General features: G+C 45.3%; 1 protein-coding gene across 4 annotated transcripts in view; it reads right to left on the bottom strand.

Annotated features, from left to right (window-relative positions):
- FLNB (filamin B) overlaps positions 1 to 21,625 on the bottom strand; it is a 66,949-nt gene that overhangs the window by 16,462 nt on the left and 28,862 nt on the right. For 3 of the 4 annotated variants that reach the window (XM_052679217.1, XM_052679220.1, XM_052679218.1), the window contains exons 7-29: positions 21,265 to 21,427; positions 19,816 to 20,013; positions 17,992 to 18,129; positions 16,788 to 16,914; positions 16,179 to 16,315; positions 15,693 to 15,886; positions 15,232 to 15,345; positions 14,540 to 14,683; positions 14,106 to 14,229; positions 13,713 to 13,873; positions 13,072 to 13,162; positions 12,672 to 12,841; positions 10,406 to 10,523; positions 9,570 to 9,832; positions 8,353 to 8,950; positions 7,945 to 8,118; positions 7,388 to 7,550; positions 6,849 to 7,009; positions 5,692 to 5,859; positions 4,448 to 4,571; positions 4,102 to 4,258; positions 2,680 to 2,869; positions 804 to 1,051 (exon numbers count right to left, since the gene is read on the bottom strand). In XM_052679217.1, the coding sequence (XP_052535177.1) occupies positions 804 to 1,051; positions 2,680 to 2,869; positions 4,102 to 4,258; positions 4,448 to 4,571; positions 5,692 to 5,859; positions 6,849 to 7,009; positions 7,388 to 7,550; positions 7,945 to 8,118; positions 8,353 to 8,950; positions 9,570 to 9,832; positions 10,406 to 10,523; positions 12,672 to 12,841; positions 13,072 to 13,162; positions 13,713 to 13,873; positions 14,106 to 14,229; positions 14,540 to 14,683; positions 15,232 to 15,345; positions 15,693 to 15,886; positions 16,179 to 16,315; positions 16,788 to 16,914; positions 17,992 to 18,129; positions 19,816 to 20,013; positions 21,265 to 21,427 (4,125 nt within the window). Of the gene's footprint in view, positions 1 to 803; positions 1,052 to 2,679; positions 2,870 to 4,101; positions 4,259 to 4,447; positions 4,572 to 5,398; positions 5,489 to 5,691; positions 5,860 to 6,848; positions 7,010 to 7,387; positions 7,551 to 7,944; positions 8,119 to 8,352; positions 8,951 to 9,569; positions 9,833 to 10,405; positions 10,524 to 12,671; positions 12,842 to 13,071; positions 13,163 to 13,712; positions 13,874 to 14,105; positions 14,230 to 14,539; positions 14,684 to 15,231; positions 15,346 to 15,692; positions 15,887 to 16,178; positions 16,316 to 16,787; positions 16,915 to 17,991; positions 18,130 to 19,815; positions 20,014 to 21,264; positions 21,428 to 21,625 lie in introns of all 4 variants that reach the window. The other variant, XM_052679221.1, reaches the window with a different exon arrangement.

The following is a 21,625-nucleotide window of genomic DNA, read 5'->3' as shown; positions in this document are numbered from 1 at the left end:
ATGCGGGGAGACAGTCACCCATACAGCCAAGGGACAAAGCCACCTCTGGGAGGCTTGGAGGGAAGCTGGAGAGCAGCACCTATGCTTAGTTGGAACTGAGTTTCAGAGATGCTTCTTTATGGGACTGGCATAGGAAGGGAGGTAAGAGGCTAAGGCCTGAGACTCTCTGTGCACAACCCAGCCCATGCTCAGCCATGGCCCCTGCTACCCTTCTGCACTTTGTTTCCAAGCTTTTGCTCAAAGGACTTCTGTGAGTCCTCAGAGGCACCTAGTTTGCTCCCAGCAACACACAGGGGTTTTGTTTGCTTTTTGAACCTAAGCATGCTGAAGGATTGCATGTGGCAAAGGATATAATTACGAGGGGAATTTGGTTGTAACACTTTAGCAAGCATTTGCAAATCATTTTTAAGTGTGAGCTAACAGCCCGCTTCCTTGGGATCTGTCAGCACAGTTTCTTACTTTGGGGTCAATGTTATAGAGTGAAAGACTGACAGAGCACTGTAGCTGACAAGAGCTGAAATAATTGGTCTTAGAGGCTGATTACAACCACTCTTACATCGTTTAGAAAAAGAACTACGTAGTCAGGAAATGAAACATTCTGACCAGAGCAGCTAAGCTTTCACCCTCTGATGGCTCACCTAACTGCTCCAAATAACAAGGAACAAGGACCCATTAGCTCCTGCTGGTCTAATAAACGCCTACAAAAATTTACATTTGTCATTTACAGTGACTTAACCTATCACTGAATAAAACGTGGAAGCAGGAATCTGAGTGGGAGGTATCTATGAGCAGAGCTGGCTTACCATCACAGTGAAAGGACTGTTGGGAATGTCTACCCCACCGAAGCGGACGTAAATCACGTAGGTTCCTGGTTTGGCAGCCGTGTAGAAGATATCATAAGTCCCGTCCTCGTTTTCAACAACATCTGCCTCAGCTTCTGTCCCATCTGGCGTCAGGACGGTGCACGTCACTTTTCCCTTCCCTGCTGATTTGGCGTCCACCACAAAACCAACCTCCTCACCAGTCCTCACTGTGGGTGCAATTCCAGGACCTGCAAGGCAAGTTTTGGGCAGAAATCATTCAGAGGGCTGCCTCAAGGCAGGCAGCCCGGCACCAAGCACCCCACAGATGCTCTGGGGAGCAGATGTACTGCAGGGACACTCGCAGTGGGCACAGCAGCAGCCAGGGCCACGTCTCCTTTTACGTTACCAGCAAACCATTTTCCGCTGTTTTGCCACACATCCAAAAAAATCATGAAACAATGCCCAAATCGAGCAGATCCAGCCTGAGGAACGCTGTGTTTAAATGAGAGCTATTAACTCGTGCTTGCAGTGTGTATTTGAGACTTGTGTTTTTGACCGCCGCTTGTTACCGGGTACATGGCTCGCTTTCAAATGGCAACAAACCTGTCATTTTAATACCTGAGCAGTATTCCAGCATCCACTCCTACAGTGATTGCATTTCAGCTTTGCAGCAGAGAGTCAAAGGCACTTCTTGGAAATGGGAAATTTAAACTGGCATCTAAGAACTGCCATTAGCGCTATTATGAATAGTTAGCAACTTGAGTTACTTGGAACAGCATCAGATTGAGCCATTAAGGCCTCTTTTAAACAAATTTTGAAGCAACGGGGATACCTGCCACTCTGTTTTTTCCATTGTGCCAGGAACACATTTCTGGTTTAAACAGGCCTGAGAGCAGCCAGCTGCTGGCCTGACACTGGCTACGCTCTCATGCACAATTCAGGTCGGCACAATGCTCAGACACTCTCACACGTCTACAACCATAGATTAAGTTTCCCTGTTCAATCTGGCCCTGCTCAATTTATTTATAAATCCTGGACCTAACATTCAGTGTTGATACCATAACTAGTTCCTACCCATCCTGCTCCTCCCCATAGTCTCTGGCTGGCTGGGAGGTGGCTCAAAGCTGCATGGTGACCATCTGACCTGAGAATGGGTAAGGGCTGTAGCTATAAATGAGCTCCAATGGCAACAAATTTGAAATCCCTCCCCTATGTCGAGGCACTGATTTTTGAGCATTGTAACTTCTTAACCTTGAAGATCCCCTTTTTTTTTTAAACCCCTTTTCCAAAATTCCAACTTCACTCTTGATCAGACGGAAAGGCAGCAAAGAACACTATCAGTAATACCTAGCCTGAACAGGATTGCTAGCCTTGAAGCACACAGCCAACTACTTACACCCCCCAGCATTAATTCTGCTTTTGTTCAGAATGAAAAGCTTCTTGCAATGCTAGCAGTGCAAGGAGCCTGAACACAGGGAACATGTGCAGATGTGTTATTTTTAAATCAACCTCACTGCAATTCTCAACAGAATTTACCTAGGCCAAAACAAGCATCAAACTTCAGTTGCATCTGGCTCTTTATAACAACACCCCAGGCAGTCTGAAAGATTTTGCTGGAGACTACAAGAGATTCCTGTTCACCCATGGGGTGGAGGGTTCTTTATCTTTATGAAAACCCCTCTTGTAAGAGCAGCCAGATTACACAAGACTCTCATGTGTTCTACCACAGCAAACCCCTTGTGCTTTTTCTCCCTTCAAATTAGCACTTTTTAAGAATTCCCTCTCATTAGACGGTGCACAGGGAGCACGTGCAGCCTGTCACACCAACTGCACAACCCTCTGATGGGTAACAACAGCAGTAGACCCTAGCACACACCTGTGGCCAAACACTTGCTGGCATCCCCCGCTGGAGAGGCCCGGATTCGGTAGGGAGAGGATGGGATGTCATCCCCTCCGTACTTCACACCAATCGTATAGCGGCCCGTCTTGTCAGGGACGTAGGTCACTGTGTATGTGCCATCCTTGTTGTCGTGAATGTCCACTCTCTTGGGCTTGCCCTCCTGGTCCTGAGGAAAGCAAAGCAGAAGACTGGGTGTTCTGAAGTCAGTTAGGATTCTCTTCAGCAGGACAGCAAACTTGTTCACAGTGATACTTAGCAAGTCTCAAAGGGGATCAGAAGTGAATCGCTAGGAATGGACTTCCAGAAGCAAGGACATGTCAGATTACTGTAAAACAGGGCGATCAGCAACAGTCCTCTATGTGATACCAAGCAATGCTCCTCAGTGAGACACTCAGCTCCTGAGAGCTTGCAAGGCCTGCACTTAAGAACAGGCCCTCGCAGTCCCTTCAACTACCACTTTTACACTATATAAGGATATATAAGGATCTGTGCTTTAGCACTGAGCTTTCTTATCTAAAACCACAGTTAGCACCCTGCAAAACACTTCTGAAGAACCCCCAGCTTTCAGAGCAATTTAGCTGCAAAGCATGAAGCACTTTGGAAAGCCCTCCAGAGTTGCTGACACAGAGGGCTACATGTTGACGCCTTCCTGTAATGACTTTAACTGACAAGAGTAGAGTATAAGCTGCAAAGGACTTGAGATTTCATGTACAGTGTGAAAGAGCTCCCTCTTTCCAGAGAAACATTTGACATTCAACAGTTCAGAACAAGAAATTGTAGCAAACAAATGCATTCCCACCACACAGGGCTTGTAGAACTTGATCTTCAAAGCTGTAGCCATGCTGGGAGCTCTGATAAGTAATACAGATCCTTCAAAGGCACACTTGCATTCCAGAATAAAGCCAATCACTTGGCAGCACCCTGAGCAGATGGGATAGCATGGGAGCAAGAATGCAGAACAGCAAGTACAGCTGCCGTGCCATGACCTAGGCATGCCAGGGCTGAGAAACATGCTTTATGGCCCACTAAACAGAGACCTTTCTGCAGAGGCCACAGAGACCGAGCACCAGAAACTTCAGGGAAAGCAATAACTATGTCAAGCAAAAACATTCCTGTAGTATCTCTTTAAGTGGCTTATGACTTTGGGTAACCTTGAGGGAAACTTGTTTTTTAATTTCTCAGCACACTGTGCTCAGTGTGGAAGTTACAGTGTGGCCTTGCTGAACCACACTGATAGAAGGCTGTCTCCATCCCAAATTCCATCATTTCTGTAATCTTGTAAGAAGCTGTACTTATCTCATTTGGGTAATTTGCAGAGCGTAAGGTTAATTGTAAGCCACATATAGTACAGAGGATGACTAAGGCAGAGGTGTCCTGCGTGGCTTTGCAGTTACTCACAGTTATCTGCACAGTGAGAAGTCCCTGCCCGGCATCTTTAGCATCCACAGCAAACTCCACAGGCAGGCTGGCTGGTATGCCATAGGAACTGAGACCTGGTCCACTCGCTGTCACTTTACTGGCATCATATGTAGGAAGCACCTTCACCTTGAAGGGGCTGAAAGAGAAACCCATTACTGCTTCCTACTCCTAAAATCAAGGCTGATTACTGCAGTACACAGCAGACAGCACGACAGGCACTGGCAGCTACCAGCTTTACCAGCCTTTAGTATTCACCCAGCCAATCCCTGGAACACAATCAGTCAGGAACTCCTCAGATCACCGACATTTATCCTTAGCACCTTACCTGCGAGGAATCTCTTCGTCTGCATATTTGACAGAGATCATGTAGGGTCCCTCCTGGGTAGGGGTGTACACCACCGTGTGGGTGCCATCTCCATTGTCTACTACATTAACAGGCTCCACAATTCCTAAAAAAGCAACAGATAACTTCCTCAGCTGCACTACTAAAATTCAGTTCCTCATCAGCCATTTGCTGTATGAAGCTCCAAGATGTTCTGCTGATTTACAGTTTACAAAAACCTAGGGTGTTTTTTGTTTTTTTTTTCCTTTTTTTTTAATTAAATGAATGCAGTCAGCATGGATCAGTTTCCCTTATTTTGCATTCGAGAGCCATTGGTTTAACACAGATCTGTCATTCACTGCTCTTTGGATTTTGATCTTATTGTGAACAATAGCTAGCATGAACATTCTGGAGAAAAATCTGCTTTTCTGTAGCCAGGTCAAGAGCAATTGCTCAAAATACATTAAAGAGTCCTTCCAGAAAGAAAATGAGTAGGTAATGGTTAAAACTGCCTGAACAGTCATTTACAAGATTACACACTGAGATTCACTGCACAGAGTTGAGCCTTAAAGCCAGTTAGTGCATAGCATTCACCAATTTGAGTCTTTCACAATCAGGTATTAAGAAAGGTAGGCTCACTGCCTAGACAGGAGAACCCTGCAAGCTGCCAAAGTTCTAAGAAAGCAAGATCAATTATTTCAATTTCCATCAAGCCAAATCTACTGCGAATTATGTGACATATCAGCACAGATCACACAGAGCAGCCTGCAATTACAAGTTGGCTTGAAAACACAGGAAGGATTAGCAGTGTAGCAAATGCAAAAGAAATATCTAGCTGTCATGGAAAGCCATGAAAGAAGCAGTTTGCTCCCACTCCTTCCCTCAGGTGATTCTTGCTGTTGCCAGTTAGATTTCTGAGCGCCAAAGCTGCCATTAGTTAGTGAGAGTTCAAACCTGTCACAGTGTCACCCCTTGGATCACCCTTAAGAAAATCCGAAATGCTTTTCAGTGGAGAGAGCCATCCCTGGGAATCCGTCTCATCCACTAACATCAAAGAACTGTTACCTGGAGGGCACTCACCCAGGGTGACCTGACCCTAGGACATTGAATTGGCTCCTGCCTGCTAGCAAGGGGCACAGGGAAAGTCATCAAGTGGCACGACCACCCCTGTGAGCAGGGCCAGGACCCCAGTGCATCCCCCCCCCAATGCAGATGGGCACAGCCAGACGGAGCGCTCTGCTTCTCACCTCTGGGTCCTGCCACCACCACCTCCAGGGGTGCCGCTCCTGCCTTGCTGGTGTCCACAGTAAAGGACTGTGGGATTTTGGCTCGAACAGCTGTTCCCAGGCCTGGTCCTGCAATCTTCACCTTGCTGGGATCCACAACATCCTTCACAGGAACCTTGAAAGGACTGCCTGGAAGTTAACACAGCTGGTGTTGAACAACACAGATTGAACAGTTTCAGGAAAATGCCCACACGAATGCAAACGGTTGGCTATCGCTTTGGGACCGGGCCTCTTTCATAGCACAGGCACTTCCATAGCACTCAAAGACAAGTTACAGATAAAAGACAGCACCAGCTCAGCCTACACTACGCACTAAATCAACAAAGAATAAAGTTTCCAGGGCACAAGCAACTGATCAAAACACAGGCTCTCATTTCCTTCACATCTTATCCATTTCAATATGTTGATGAACAAAAGAGGGCCAACAGGACAGAACCAGCTCCCTCTGAACATCTGGGAAAGGACACCTAGATGAATGCTATATGACAGTGTGTAAGCACACACTGCAGCAAAACGTGCCTGGCATTTAGGAGCATTAATTATTGGTCTTGAGAAAAACATCCTTCTTCTAATTGTAAGCTGCTGGCTGCCAGATGTATCTGGCACACTGCTTAAACCACTTCAGCTTTACATCCACAGCAAACACACAGACAAATGCTTGTTTTCAGAACAGTCACTGCCTTCTGCAGTGATCAAAACTTGTAGCATTTAATATAATCCCTTTGGCAATATATGCTTAATATACTGTCAGTTCCCATGACGATATTTAATGTAATCTCCATTAGACTATTTCACTGCAGAACAGCCTTGAAGACACACAAATGAAAGGGATTATTTTCTTAACCCAAAAAGTTGCACATTACTAAAATCATGTACCCCCTGCCCCAGCACAACAGAATGGGCTGTATCAGTTGTTTGTCAAAGCTAGTATCCCCTTTTCTTACTCCACCCATCTAGATGCACTTCTTTGCTCCTCTCACCCAGATGCTACAATTTCTGCCTTTATTTTCAGGAAAAGCAGAACATCAAAACCTCAACATCCCCCAAGCAAAAATAAGACACAGCAAAGGCACCAACTCAACACTTTCTTTCCTTTGGAACTGCACAAGTGCTCTTACCAGGAATGTGCTCTCCCCCATATGTAATATTGACATCGTAGTCTCCTGGAACATAAGGAACGTACTCAGCACTGCAGCTCCCATCCTTGTTGTCTTTACAGCTGATTTTAGACTCTGAAGGTCCCTCAACAGTTATTCCAAGGCCACCAATTCCTGCCCCTCTGCAGATGAGAAAGGCACATTGTTAGAATTACTCCTTTGCAGCAGAAGCTTCACAGCACTCACGCTACATTTCTGCCCTTACTGGAAAAGCAGCAACCTGACTTCTGATGCCCTGCCTTTAGTGTGCTCTGGAATGCAAAGCAGTTCAGCATAACCTCACTGACATTTCCCAGAATTGTATCCCCAACCATTATCAGCTCATAACCTCTGCAGAGCAGAGAGCTCAGTAACCTATCAGATAGCAAACACATTAATCAAGAGGACATAGTTTGGTTATTTTATAAATATTTGTACTGGTTTTAGGATCTTATGCTGCACAGCCCTCTATGCTCCTCCCTCCCTCAGATATTCTCGAAAGATCAAGTTGGCCTGGTTACCTGGTGACAACAGAAAAGGCATTAGGCTGATTTGTGAAAGCTTCTTTGAGTCCAGGTCCTTGTGCCTTAACACGTGATGGATGGCAGCCCTCTGTCACATTCACTCTGAAGGGACTGTTTGGCACAGGCACGCCATCATATGTTACACTGACTGTGTGTGGACCTGTTAGAGGAGGAAAACATGATCTGAACTCCCTAAATATTCTGTTTACATCACTCCTACATGATTCTACAGATTTGGATGTCAGGAGGTAGATAAGACCTTCCTCCTGCATTTCACAAGACCTTAGCAACGTTTCGTAACTGAGAAGCCATCTATGTGCTGTTTTGAAGATAAGCTACTGTAAGTCATTTCTTCAAGTTAAAATAGTAGGTATTTCCTGCAGAATTAGCTCCCCCACTTGCAAAAATCCCGCTGAGAATGCCAAGGAGTTACTGGCAGACCTCAGCAGTTTGCCAAATGAAAGTATCAGAAGCGTTGCTTGCTGCTGGTTTTCCCCTCTTGAGTTTTCTTTTTTTTTTAAAAAAAAAGGACAACAAACAACCACAGAGGTTACCCTTTTCAAATGGTGTGTACTCCACTGCGTACGTCCCATCAGCATTGTCTTGGATCTGACAGTCTGTGGGGGAGCCGGATGGGCTGGTGATCTGTGTCCTGATGTGGTCACCACCAGCTTTCGTTAGAGGTCGGGCATCCACAGTGAACTCCGTTGTAGCTTCTCGGAAGACATCTGCAGGATAATGTTTTGAAGAGTCATTTCAAGAAGCACACACATTTCAGACAGCAGAACATTCTGTGAACCAGCAAGATAAACAACATTTGGGAACATAATGAAACATCCCCTTCAAGGGTCGCCATGGGAACATGCAAAGCTATTACAACTTGCATTGCTCAGAATTCTTGGTGCCGGGTAAAGGATCTTAAGTCCTACGAACTCTGGTAACAGGAACAGGGTTGCTCTTACCTTTCCCTTCCACTCCCGGCCCAAACACTTTAACTCTGCTTGTGTCCACAGCTGGCTCCACTTTGACCCGGGCAGGGAATTTAGGCACTTGCTCTCCTCCATATTTCATCTTGATGGTGTACATGCCAGCTGAGAGCGGCACATATGTCACAACGTAGGTCCCATCCTTGTTATCATCGATCTGGATCTCAGCTTTGGAACCAGTATCTGACACTATGTCCACCCGCAGGTTACCAGGACCTGCTTCTGTACAGTCAACATTCAGCAGCCCTGCCTCACCTACTTTGCCACGTTCAAGACCTGGTCCTGTGGCAATGACTTTAGAGACATCAAACGGCATTTCTATGTCTGCTTTGAACGGCGAACCAGGAATGTGAACTTCTTCAAAGAGAATGTTTACGAAGTACTCTCCAGGCTTGGTAGGCAGATAGGAGACAGAGCAGGTTCCATCACCATTGTCTGAGCATTCAATCTTAGCTTCACATGGACCTTCCACCGTTAAACCCAAACCTCCAGTTCCTGCCCCTTTGGTATCTATTGTGAATTGAGCTGGTTTTCCAACGAGGCCTCCTCGAAGACCTGGCCCATGAGCTTTTACCTAGGAGAGAATATGCAGCTCAGATACTAATTCTTTCATACTGCTGTACCACAGATGACCTTAGACAGACTAGTTAATATGTAAGACTTGACTAATAAACTCTTAAAAATACATATAAAGCAAAGTTTCCTTTGCCACTCCTCCCAGTCTTAACATAAAGCTGGTATCTCTTTCTCCAAAGAAGTTTCTAGGCAGATATTCATACCCTTGCCACAGCTGTTTTTATGTGACACTGAACGTAAGGAGTAGGCATGCTGAATAATGGACAGCTGTACAGAACTACTCTTGAAATTTATTTCTCTGCAAAGAAGCATCTCAATTAATACATTTGATATGTATTATGTTGGTCATGAAACCAACTTCTATTAAGTTAGAACACATGCATATGCCACACCGTGCAGAACGCTTGCAGTATTAGTTCAAAGTTATTCCAAGTATTCCAATTCTTAACAATTGACTTCCATGAGTCATGGAGTCTGCGAATGGAACTGAAATGAAACAAGCTCTGAGAAAGGATGTTCCAGGGTCTAGTTTGGCCAAATATAAGTTGGGCATCATGTGACAGCCCAATTCACTTTTCGGTTACTAGCTGTTGTTACAGCCATTACCATTTACTTACCTTGGAGGGATCTGGAGGCAGAGTGGCCTCCACAGTATAGGGGCTGCCTGGGATTGGATTGCCATCGTAGCTCACATCCACCACATACAATCCTTCCTCTCTTGGGATGTATTTTGCTGTACTGCACTCCTTACCCAGAACCGGCTCCACCAGACATGGTACGGCTTTCCTCATAGGACTGGAAATATTAACATCCAGTTTACCTTGTCCACCAGCTCCTCTGGTGTCAATTACAAATTCTTGATCCTTCCCTACTTCCACTCCTGAAAAAGAGACCAAAAAAAATATCAATATTACTACATGAAGTATCGAGTAGTTGACAACACTCCAAGAAATCTCTTATGCAATATTAGCAAGGGAGCAAGCACTGCCAGAGCGCTACTCAGTCTACATCCTTCCACATGAAAAAGAAAAAGAAACAAAATGCCTTGGTTAATCAGCAGCAACAAAGAGACAGTGCTAAACAAGGCTGTAAGGCATGGCCAGACAGTAACGGAACACAACATTTTACAGCTCTTGTTCTGCTTTCAGAAAATGCGACTGTATGAATGAAATTCCACACTTAAGATGTTACATCTCCTCGAACAGTGATTTAGCTCCAGAGAAACCCAATTATATCAGCAAGTTGCTGGTCTGGTGAGGAGTCCAGCCTCATTCACCACCAGAGACTTTACCCCAACACTAACCTTGCCCACACTGTACACACCTTAATACAACAAGTTAAAGAAAATGTGTTTTGCCCCCATACGTTTCAGTGGTGCACGTCAGCTGACATACTGAACAAGAAAACACTTCAGAAGTAGGCCATGGGGCTCCCAAGCCCATGTTGTACTTACTGTTTTCAAGTCCGTTAACTTTAACTTTGCTCAAGTCTAGCGGAGCAGCAACTCCCACAGTGAAAGGGCTTTTAGGGATAGGATCTCCACCGTACGTTACCAGAACCTTCATTGGTCCCTAGTTGGAGAATTGATGAGTTAGCTCAGTGTCTCACTTCACACAGATGCATAATACATAACCATTTCATCACCTAATCCATTTTGGCTGGGTGCTGCAGACAGGTATTCTGCCCCACTGCACCACAGCCACACCACAGCCCAGCCTGCGCCGAAGCTGCTTTATTACGGCATTTCAAATACCAGGGCTTTAAGCTGTACAAGTCAGAAAGATTAATGCTCTTGTGTATTTTGGCTGAAATACTGCACAGCTATGGCAAGTTTCAGCCCAAGATGTGTGTTCCTTTTATTCTCTTCTACCACAGTCCATATTTTAGCTATACTCACTGTTTGCTTACTTTTCATTCTTGGCCAGTACAGCTCCCAAGTGAAATAATCACGGATATTTCACACAAGTTTGTGAATAGCTTCCATGATTATTCTTAGCTGTTTTTGGAAAACACACACACGGGTAGCTGTAGCAACATCACACGTGAGAGAGATAAGCCTGAGCAAACAGCATTAAACCAAGGTTCCTTCACTGCTGACACGGCCCCTCAGGAGCTTAACTACCTAGCCAGGCCTCCAAGCACTCCATAGAGTCCAGAGTCTCATCGATCTCTCTTAGATAAGTTCCTGCTGACAAACCCTAGGAAGGCAGGGTTCAGGACTGATCTACGTGTTTGCAGCCTGGAGGGAAAGCAAGGATACTATTTACCACACAGCTTAATTTCACTTTTTACTAACCACTGTTCTGCCACCACTACCTGTGAGCATCTCCTGTAGGGCTACAGCTCCTCTGTGACCCAAGGTGCTCCCTCAGATGTGAGATTCCAGCACGCACACACAGCTACATGCTCACAGTCCAAAGCCAGGGAACTTGTTCTGACTCACTACACAAACACTACCAGCTGAGATGCCCCCTATAGCACTGCAGAGCTATCCCTACAGCATCCAAACCGCCACAGTCCAAAGCTCTGTTCTTACAGACATGAAAAGCAGCCAGGCCTGCCCATGGCTTAGTGAAATCCAAACTCATTCACTAATGAAACTATCTCTCCTGAAGAGGTAATGAGCCAGAGGGTTTCTGTGCAGTAACCCTGAGCACAACCCCTGCAGGGGATACCAGGTTGTGGTACGTGCCCTGTCTCACCTTTGCTTTCTGCATGAAGCATTTACTGCTCTTGCACAGCCGCAGAGTTGCTCTCTTCTGCACACCAACCCTGACTGAAAAAGCAAAAGCCTCTCCAAACAGACACACCAACCACATCCTCAGACCATGCAACTGCTTTATCCAAAAACAAATGCTAGCTCTGTGATGTGTCCAAGAATGCTAATCCAGCACTATCAGACAAACAGTGCTGCAGGCTTCTGTATCAGTTCATTTTTACACAGCTACATTCAAGGAAGTCAGCGTGGTTGACCAAGTAGCTCACTTGTTTGCTCAGCGGAGTACAGTCATCAAAACACTTTCATCTCACCACTACAGTGCCTAAGTCTTTAAAAATACACATGAATTGAGCATAGCAAAGGAAAACTATTTCCAGTTATTAGCAGCTTCCACTTTAATAGTGTTGCTAGGAAGTATCTGTCTGAACCAAAACAAGTTCAACTAAAGTTTTTCCAACCCATGGGCAAACCTCAAATACAGGCAAAATACTCCGGCCTGTTTAATCTGCGGCCCAACTTCCCTGCCCAATTCTTTCACTTCTCTGTTTGGAAGTTACTCAAACACTGTACTTTTTTTTTTAAACCACACTGCTGAGCAGCAGCAGGCTGACAGCCACACCCCACAGCCCAGCAAAGCAAGGGGTGGCAGCACAGGCTGGCCATGCAGCAGCTGGCCTCAATTCAGATCCCAGAATTGCCACCTTTCCCTTTCAACTGATAAGGCAGCAAAAAGATACCACCATTGTGCAATGGCAATATGAGCCACGTGCTGCTACTTCAATACCTCACTTGGTCCCAGAAAAGAAAACAGTGACAAGCCGCCAATAACTAAACCAGAAATCCGTGCCTCTGCTTTCCAATCCCCACTGTCCCACAGGCTTTGTGTTAGGGGAACAGGACACCAGGTTTTAACTAGAAGTCCCCCTGTGCACAGCACCAGGTCACAGTGCTACAGCAACATGAGCTGCTCCCTTTTGTATTTTGGAGTGCCCGGACCTACCTGCTGTATTGGAGTGTACCGGACAGTGTGGGAATAGTCGTAGTTGTCAATGATGTCCACATCTGCCACCACCTCTCCTGGCACAGGGCTGCTGAACTGCACATCCAGGGGCGCCTTCCCAGCTCCCTTCGTGAACACAGTGAAGTGGGTTGGCTTGCCATTTTCCACACCTGAAGAAAAATGTTAATTTATGCAGAGCTCGCACACAGAAACTCTTCCCAAGAAGCATTCAGTACCTATAAATCCCACTCAAGTAGAAAGCCAAGAGAACAGAGTCCTTTCCAGTCGCCTCCCACCCCTACCAGCTGCAGCCAGCACCACACTGCTGAACCCCAGCAGTGCCCAGTCACGCAGTGGCTGCCCACAGCATTGGCTGACAACACCTCCATCTAGGTCTCACCAGTTTTGCTCAGCCCAGGTCCTTCAGCTTTCACTTTGCTGGCATCGTGAGAGGGGTCCACTTTAACTCTGAAAGGACTGGCAGGAATTTCCTGCAACAGAAATACAGCTCTAAATAAAACCAGGTCACTTCTCATTACTCAAACGAGACAGAGAAAATTGAAGCAGAAGCATCTTAAAACAGTTGGCTCCAGCAGCCTCTCATTTAAATGCTCCATCTTACTGGTGGCAGCACTCAAAGTTAACAGCTGGTCTGCTTGCATGGGCTTTTCCTACTTATTTCTTTAACAACTTATTTTCGTGCCTATTCCTTGGATAGTAATTTAAGTTTTCTACCATGTAGAAAATAGCATTGCCTTGCCTCTAGAGCCAGTAGGTAAGCTAGCACTGATACCACACTGATTTTGCCAGCCAAATGCATCACATGGCTTGACTCTGATAGTCAACGTTTGTCTTGTTTGTGTACATTCAAGTACTGGAGAAGAGTTTTAAAAACAGCAACCAGACAAGGTGCATGTGGGCTGGAGTGAAGGGAGTCACCTGTACACTGCCACACTCAACCATTAAGTGGCAGGTGGTGTGTGGGGCAGAACAGATAAACAGACTCTGAAAATATCAGCCTGTAAAATGAAGATTACATACCTCTCCTGCAAAAAGCACCTTAATAGTGTAGCGTCCTGCAGCAGGTGGTGCATACTTCACTGTGAATGTATCATTAGCATTGTGGATAATGTCAAAATCTATGTCCTCCTCTTCATCGCTGACCACACGAGCATCACACTTAATTCCAACACTGACATCACCTAGGAAAAGCCAACAGAAGTTTCACTGGATGGTACAGATGCTGCTAGCCAAATAGCCAGCACATTCCTACCAATTGATAAAGTTGATCATATCACAACTCATTTTCACATTCTACTTCCCAAAGTTTTTTTATTAAGAAAAAAAAAAAAGCATAAAAAAACCAACCAGAACATAAAACCCAACCATGCATAACCTGCAGGATACCACAGCAATAACCCAATCTGCCTTTACCTTCTCCAGCATCTGTGCAGTCAACAGTGAAGTGAGTTGGCTCACTCGCTTTCAGGCCAGTTCTCTCCACACCAGGCCCAAACACTTTCACCTTCTGAGGATGGCTCCCCTGACCTATCAGGACCTGAATGGATTCACAAGTGTCAGAATTACACTCCTGATTCATGCCCAAGATCACAGTCAAACTGAAGCATTGCTTGGGCAGAAGCTACATGAAAATAGCACCAAGTTAAGAACAAACTGCCCTGATTGCTCCAGGCTGCAGCTGGACTGATACAAGACATCCAGCATGCGAGATTGTAAAATCAGAAAGCTCTTTTCAACAGGAAACATGCCCATAAAAGACAGCAGAAGGGCACACCGCTTTCAAGTTCCCAGAAAGGTTTTATCACCCTTGTAACAACAAGCAGTTGTTACAATAATGTTCTACTTACCCTAAATGGGCTATTAGGCACGTTGGCTCCTCCCCAGACAATAGAAATAGTATGTTTGATTGGTTTAACTGGCACATAGGAACAGGCAAACACACCGTCAGGCTTGCTCTTCATCTGGATATCAATAGGGTTTCCTTCTCCATCCTAAAGAGTGATCAGTACAAGCAGCAGTGAGCACAAGTGGCAGAGAGTACAAGCAGAAGGTTCAGGCACCTTACAAGTATTTGTATAATTCGAACATCCCAAGAGACTGCTCCAAAATCTTGTTCTTTCCTCAGAAGTGCAGCTCAGAAACATTGAAGGAACATGCAGATTGCACTCCTGTAAGCCTTTTTCATCGAAATGGCTTATTTCTTACACCATCTCACAACACTTTAACAAGTTCACCTGAGATTCACAAGCCCTAATATACTTAAGGTCCTTTTGAATGACATCTTGAGAAAATTATAGACTGCCTTTCTGAGGAGGCTCTGAGTGCGAAAGCAAAGCCACACACTTCAGACTCAAGGGGAGAAGTCACCCTGTCTCAAGTTAGATTTGCTGTCTGACTACATTATATGGATCAAAGCACAGAGCTGCAACAGAATTGCAAATGTTCAGAAATAAGCAGTGCGTAATCCAGCAGAAATACTCAGGGCATTTTTCTCAATGACATTAAAGCCCTTTTGCTGGAGCTGCCTTTGGCTTTTTACCTGTGCATATATCTTCAGAGGTGCTTTCCCACCATCCTTGGTTTCAACTGTGAACTCAGCAGGATTGTTCACTATGCAGCCACTTCTCTCCAAGCCTGGACCATAAGCCCTCACCTGAAAAGAAAACCAGTAGTCTTAGCTTGCAATTCAGAAAGAGGTAAAACAAAGTGATTTATTTCTACAAACCTCCTCTTCCTACAGACCTCAAAAAGCATGGGATACAAGTAGAGGCTAGTGTGAAAGCTGAGAATTTTGACTACTTCAGCAAGTTTGCATTACATTAAATTGAAACCACAGCAGTGTTATTAGAAAAAGCTGAGTAATATCTGGCTGGAGCATACAAACACAGAGCTTTAAATAGAGGCAGCTTAAGAGTCAAGCGTGTTACCAGAAGCCTTTAGAAGCACCTCTGTAAGAGTTCTACCAAACCACATTATGCTCCAGTGAGCAGTTCACACCACCTTATCCGGGTTGAAGTCTCCCGACGCCGGTCGGATGAAGGCCATGTAGGGGCTGTCCTTTATGTCTTCATCATCACACATGATGTGCACAGCGTATTCACCAGGCTCTTTGGGCCAATACTTCACATCACATGAGCCATCATTCTTGTCATCACACTCTATTTTAGCCTGAGAAGGACCTTCTATTGCAAAGCCTGAAAAAGAAATGCTTACTTACCAATTGTGCTACAGCTGTGACGGCTGCTAATCTAACACTGTTCCCACAAACTGCTTTTTTAAGCAGTATCCATAACTGATGCTTGCTATCTCTCTTCTTCAGCACCATGTGCAATAATCTATCACTTCCTTCTGTATCTCATCCCACAAAACCACATCCCACAAAACCACAGTCCCCATCCCATGCTGTGATAGCTGTTGTTTCTCAGGAGTTTGTTACCAGCACTGCAATATCTAAGTATTTCAGGCGAGCTAAGCAAAGTAACATACCAAGAGAACCAACTTCTGTGCCAATGGACTCCACCACGAAGTCAGCTGACCTGCCCACAATCCCTTCATGCAGTCCTGGCCCCCAGGCTCGTACTTTCTGAGGGCCTGCTTCATGACCTATGTGAACTTCAAAGGGGCTACAAGAAAAAGAAGCACAATTAGAAACATACAGACTACATGCTTTTCTCCCCAGGCATTTTAATGAGGCTTTACACTGGACTTCCCAAATTAACAGATGCTATCTTGTGGTGGCACAGCGCCCAGCAGTCCCTCTAGCAAAGAGGTCATCTAACCTATCACATACTTACACTTTGCACAACAGATTCTAAGTGTCAAATATTTGGTTTGCTCTGCTTGCTGTAGTCCCTGACAATAAAACAACAGATCTCTTCAAAAACTCAGAGTCAAGTCCAAGCTGCATGAGCTACCAAAGTTTATTATTTTTTTTGTACTCATCATTTTGGGTTTAGTAAGACTAATGTAAATCAATCTCCCAAGCTTTCCCAAAGCCTCTGCAGCCCTAAGACACGCTGTTAGATAAAAAGCCAGCCAGCCATGCAAACCCCCAAAGTTACACAAAAAGCTCAAACAAAACTACTCCTCACTCACCTTTTTGGGATGTTGTGCCCACCCCACGTAATCGTGACAATGTACTTCCCTGGGGTAGCTGGATAATATTCAAACGCATATACACCATCCATAAAGCCTTTCTGCTTCACAAGCTCCTCCAAGCCCTCTGTTGAAAGATCAGTTCAGCATTAAACTTAACAGCTTCCATCCTGCCATCAATTACGCAGGCACATTCATGTTTTCTAGTATTTATTTTAGCTTGGAAGAAAAAAAAAATCTTCCAACAGAAAAGAAAAAAAAAAAAAAGGTCAGGTTATAAGGGAAGTTAGTTCTAGTTGCCCTCTAGGACAAAGACAGCAAACACTTCCAGAAGAAATACAGCAGAAAGTATTTTAAGTTACCAGACTTAATAGGTTCCCTTGTGTTTTATTTTCTTAGTCTGCAGTATGATGCATGTCATATGTTAAAACAAAAAAGCTTAACATTTGTCAGACTTTGCAACCACAAGTATGCAGGGAATGCCTACTTTTCATTTTCTTCAAGATGAAGGATCTAGGGAGAAAAGCCTAATACACTAAAATTTACATCCCTATGTCTGCTGCTTTCTCCCCCTGTAACCGCATTAAAGCCACACAGTCAGAACACTGTGTGTGTGGAGGAGGTGAAGGCAATACAATGCACCTTTTAATACAGACCCAGCCTGGGGGGAGGTGAGTGATTCAGAGCACAACACAAACAAAGCCAGTTCCTTTGTGGAACTCAGACTTGGCGCAGGGCATGGAGAGCAGAGCACAGCCACCACGGCGGGGCAGACCCAAGCCCACGGCCAGCGTGCCCACTGCCCTGCTGTGCCACAGTCCTGGGGCCGTGGCAGAGGGAGGGGCTAGGGACTAGATCTGGCACAAAGGTCTCTCCTGCCTCAACACTCTGCCCTCCTGCTCATGAGCTGAGCATTCAGTGCATTCAGGATGCCGCTTTAAGGCATTCCTAGCATTTTGAGAGCAGGATTTCCACCTTGCCAGAGTCACTTTAGTGTGATTTGCTTCCAGAGATCAAAGATGCCATGCAAACCCATAAGGCCAAGACAAACAGTAGTGCCAATTTCCTCAGTTATGCTACGGTGATGCAAATCCGACCAGTTCCAGCGGCTACCACCTCTTCACTACTCTTCCTTCTCACAACCCCTCCTTTGCCCCCTTCTCCAAAACACAGTCAGAGCACAAATTCATCCCAACACACGTACTTGGTCCTTTTATAGTCACCCCGAGGTCTCCGCTGCCTGCTGCTCTCGTATCAACCTTGAAGTCGGCTGTTTCTCTGATGCGGACGCCTTTGGGCTGCAGGCCTCTACCGGTGGCACGACAAGCATTCGGATTGCAGGCTGCAAGGGAATTTCAGACATCAATGCAGTCTTTGATTCTCAAAACACATGCAGCCTAGCCAGCTTGGAACAGCCTTTAGTTAAATGTTGACTCAGGGCAACCACAGCTGAGCTTTCAGCACAAGTCTTAATGTTATAGTAGGAAGGAAAACAGATGTGGAGTCTGCCTAGCCATTGTCCATGTCCTGCTGCTTTTGGACAGCAGCATTCAGTACAACCAGGCAACACTGAACCCCTACAAGAGCCACTGTTTAAAGTAAAGCAAACTCTGAAGCCATGTTGCTTTCCAACTTGATGCCAATTTTCAGATCAAAGCTTTTACTTGGCTATCAAACCCAGATATCTGCTGTACTAAGCATAATCTTCTTGATGTTTTTCAGGTTTATAGGCATGCTGCAGCACTGGTGAAGTCTTCCTTTGTAGATAAGCCCTAGTGAACAATATTATTGTGCTGTTCTTTCAGAAGCATGACTGGAATAGCAGCTATTACCAGAGCAAAGTTCTGCATGTGCTTCTTTAAGACATGTCACTTCAAACCCCCTGTGTGTCACAGTTCACACCCACAGCAGCAGAGCCATAAAGTCCTCCACTGATGGAAGCAGCCATAGGTAGGGACATAAGGTTACATATGGCTAAGCTTAAGCTTATGCTTGACACCTTTCACTCAAGTGCTTCTCCAGGCCTGCTGAGTTGCTACATAAACAAGTTAATGTGCACTTATGAACAATTCTTGTTACACGCTCCCAGCTATCAGGTAGGTGGTCTTCAATTCCAGAGACCTAAAGGGTTTGAAAAGACTCAGAAATCACAGCTTCCCAGTAGTTTAATCCCAACATGCACTTCCCCCAGATACACCGTGCTTACAGCAAGAACACAAGTCTGCCAAGCTGCTCATTAGGTTTTCGTGTGTTTCAAGAGCTTACAATCCTTTTGCAGCCACATCACTACACGTCCTATGCTGGACAGTACAAGCAAACATTGCATGCCATCTGCTAACTCTGAGAACTCGGTGGGTGCATACATGAGCAAGTCTACCTTGGAGTGAGAAAGGCTCTCAGAGCCCTTACACAATTAAGCCAGGCAGTCTGTGGTTAAGCAAGTTTCACTGACTGGGTCACACAGTGTTTCAATTTGCTTGCAACTTTCTTCCCCATCCCCAACAAAAACCCTTTTGGCTGGGGCAAGCGGCAGGCTAGAAGCTTACAAACAGCAAACATGACAGAGCATCCTGCACACCTCTTACCAACTATGAAGCCATTAGCAGTGAAGTCCAAAATTCCACAAATGGAGGGTAGCTCAGGAGAGATGAGCAGAGATCTAAAAGCATAGGAGCACGTAAGGATGGAACAGAAAGCAAGTTAAGTGTCAGTTCAGGAGGAAAACAGTAAATATAGTCATTTGAGGAGCAAAGGCGGAAAATAGCAAGACATTGCACAGCTGCATAAAACACTCCAAAAAAAAATATATAGATATGTCTAAGGGTCAGCTAAATGTTCAGAGGTCTAGGCAGAAAGGAAACTCTTGCACCAAAAGCCACGTGTTTTGTCCAGGTGAACACTCAGTGAATCAGGTCTAAAGTGTTGAAAGGTAAAGAAAATGCCCAAGTCAAGATTCAAGCAAATTCTGTGATCCCATTCAAGGTGAAAAGCGTCCGCCTACATTCAGGCGCATTTTGAAAAAGCATACCCTCTCCAATGAGAACACTGCAAGGAGTTTTGGGAATTGCCTCCCCCGCAAAAGTCACTTTGACAACGTGAGGACCAGCTTGGACAGGTTTGTAGACACAACGATAGACTTGGTTGCCTTTGTCTTCTACTGCAACTTCAGCAAGGCATCTTCCCTGAGGATCCTCCACTTCCACGATCACGTCACCCACACCAGCACCTGCAAAGGAAACCAGCTGAGCTGAGCCTGGCCTTCCCCACAGCTGCCTGTTGTGTTCAGGAAAAGGTCCAGCACTGGGCTCAGCCAACTGTGCTCCACTATTATGCCCTGTACAGTGTAAGCGTTCAGCCTCTGCTGACAGCAACTGGAGGCTGAAGTGAGGTGGGGACAAGGCAGCATGGTGGCACTCTATGAAGCCATAAAACCGACAGGGCTCTGCCAGCCCCTGCACAAGGCTTCACAACTACATTCCATCAGTGGATACATATACAGCCTGGTTATCTCACTGCTACAGCCAATCACAGACTAGCCCACAACTTTCCCAGTTAATTCAAATCTCTCATGTTTTGCAGCAGTTTAGATTAAGATATTGGACAGCACATATCCGTTGGTCTGAACAAGGATTCCTTCTCTGCTGGAGTATACGTACTCACTTCTGCTTGGACACCTGCTCCTTACTGGTTTTTATTTAATTCATTACACAACAAAAACAGTTTTTCAGACACTTTCAGAGGCCAGATGTGCCCGTACATGATTCAGACCACACCCTCACCAATTAGAGACTGAATATAGCACTTCCCCTCATCATAATCACATTTAATTTTACTTCTAAGCACCCTTGGGTAGAATGCAATTTAAGATATGATACTCAGCATATTTCAGCGTTTCAGTACTTCAAGTAGCAGCCCCAAGTAGTTTCGCATTGTTCTAAATGAATTAGCATTTGCAACATCTTATTGAGTCACTCCTCTAGGCTACAGCATTGCCCTAACAGCAGGCTACAAACACGATGGAGATGTTCTAATGAAGATAGTAACCCACTAATAATTAGGAGAGAGTTTCAACCAGTTTGTCAGTGAAACATCAACTCAGTGTAGCACCAGATCAGATTCTTTCTGCAATGCTAAATACAGAACACATTAAGCTTTTACAGTCAATTTACAGTTCATCATTCAGAGGTAGGTACTTCACTTCCCTGTTCAAAAGGAGTAGTGGGAAGAAACCACCCAAGAATTTGCCTGCTGCCATGTGGCAAGCTCATGACAAATTTCAGGGTAACATTTCACATCTTCCCACCCCAACTCAGCTCAACATGCCAAATGCTTCACATACAGCTGAAGCCTCCAGAGTAGCCTGACTATTATTTCACTTCTGAACTCCATGAGTTGAAAATCCTCATTCCTCCAAAACTCAGGTTCTCCTCACATCTGAGAAAGCTGCAGGATTTCAGCATTCATTCATTCTGCTTACCTGCTGTGTAGAGGTCAAAGTAGGTAGGCTTGTTGGCAATGTTTCCTGTTGCCTCCAGTCCTGGTCCCTTCGCTGTTACTTTGCTTGCATCTCCCTGGGCTTTGTCAACATTCACTTCAAAAGGGCTCTTTGAGATGTGTTGTCCAGCAAATAGGACTGAAACCTAGGGACAGACAGCATCAGCTTGATATTCAACAGGGCAAAGTGTGGCTCAGCTGCCCTGAGGCCAAGGCTCTGAATATCTCAGAGGCAAGAGAGACCACACAGCAGATAACCTAGAGAGCTGTACCTATCTTTTCAGGCTGGCTGTATGGACCAGCCACTCATGCAAATGCTAAGCAATGGTATCACCCACCAAAAA

This window comes from Tympanuchus pallidicinctus, unplaced genomic scaffold (genome assembly GCF_026119805.1).
Source record: "Tympanuchus pallidicinctus isolate F22 unplaced genomic scaffold, pur_lepc_1.0 scaffold17, whole genome shotgun sequence".
NCBI classification, from domain to species: domain Eukaryota; kingdom Metazoa; phylum Chordata; class Aves; order Galliformes; family Phasianidae; genus Tympanuchus; species Tympanuchus pallidicinctus.
Note: the sequence above shows the minus strand (reverse complement) of the source record. Positions and strands in the feature narration are given on the sequence as shown.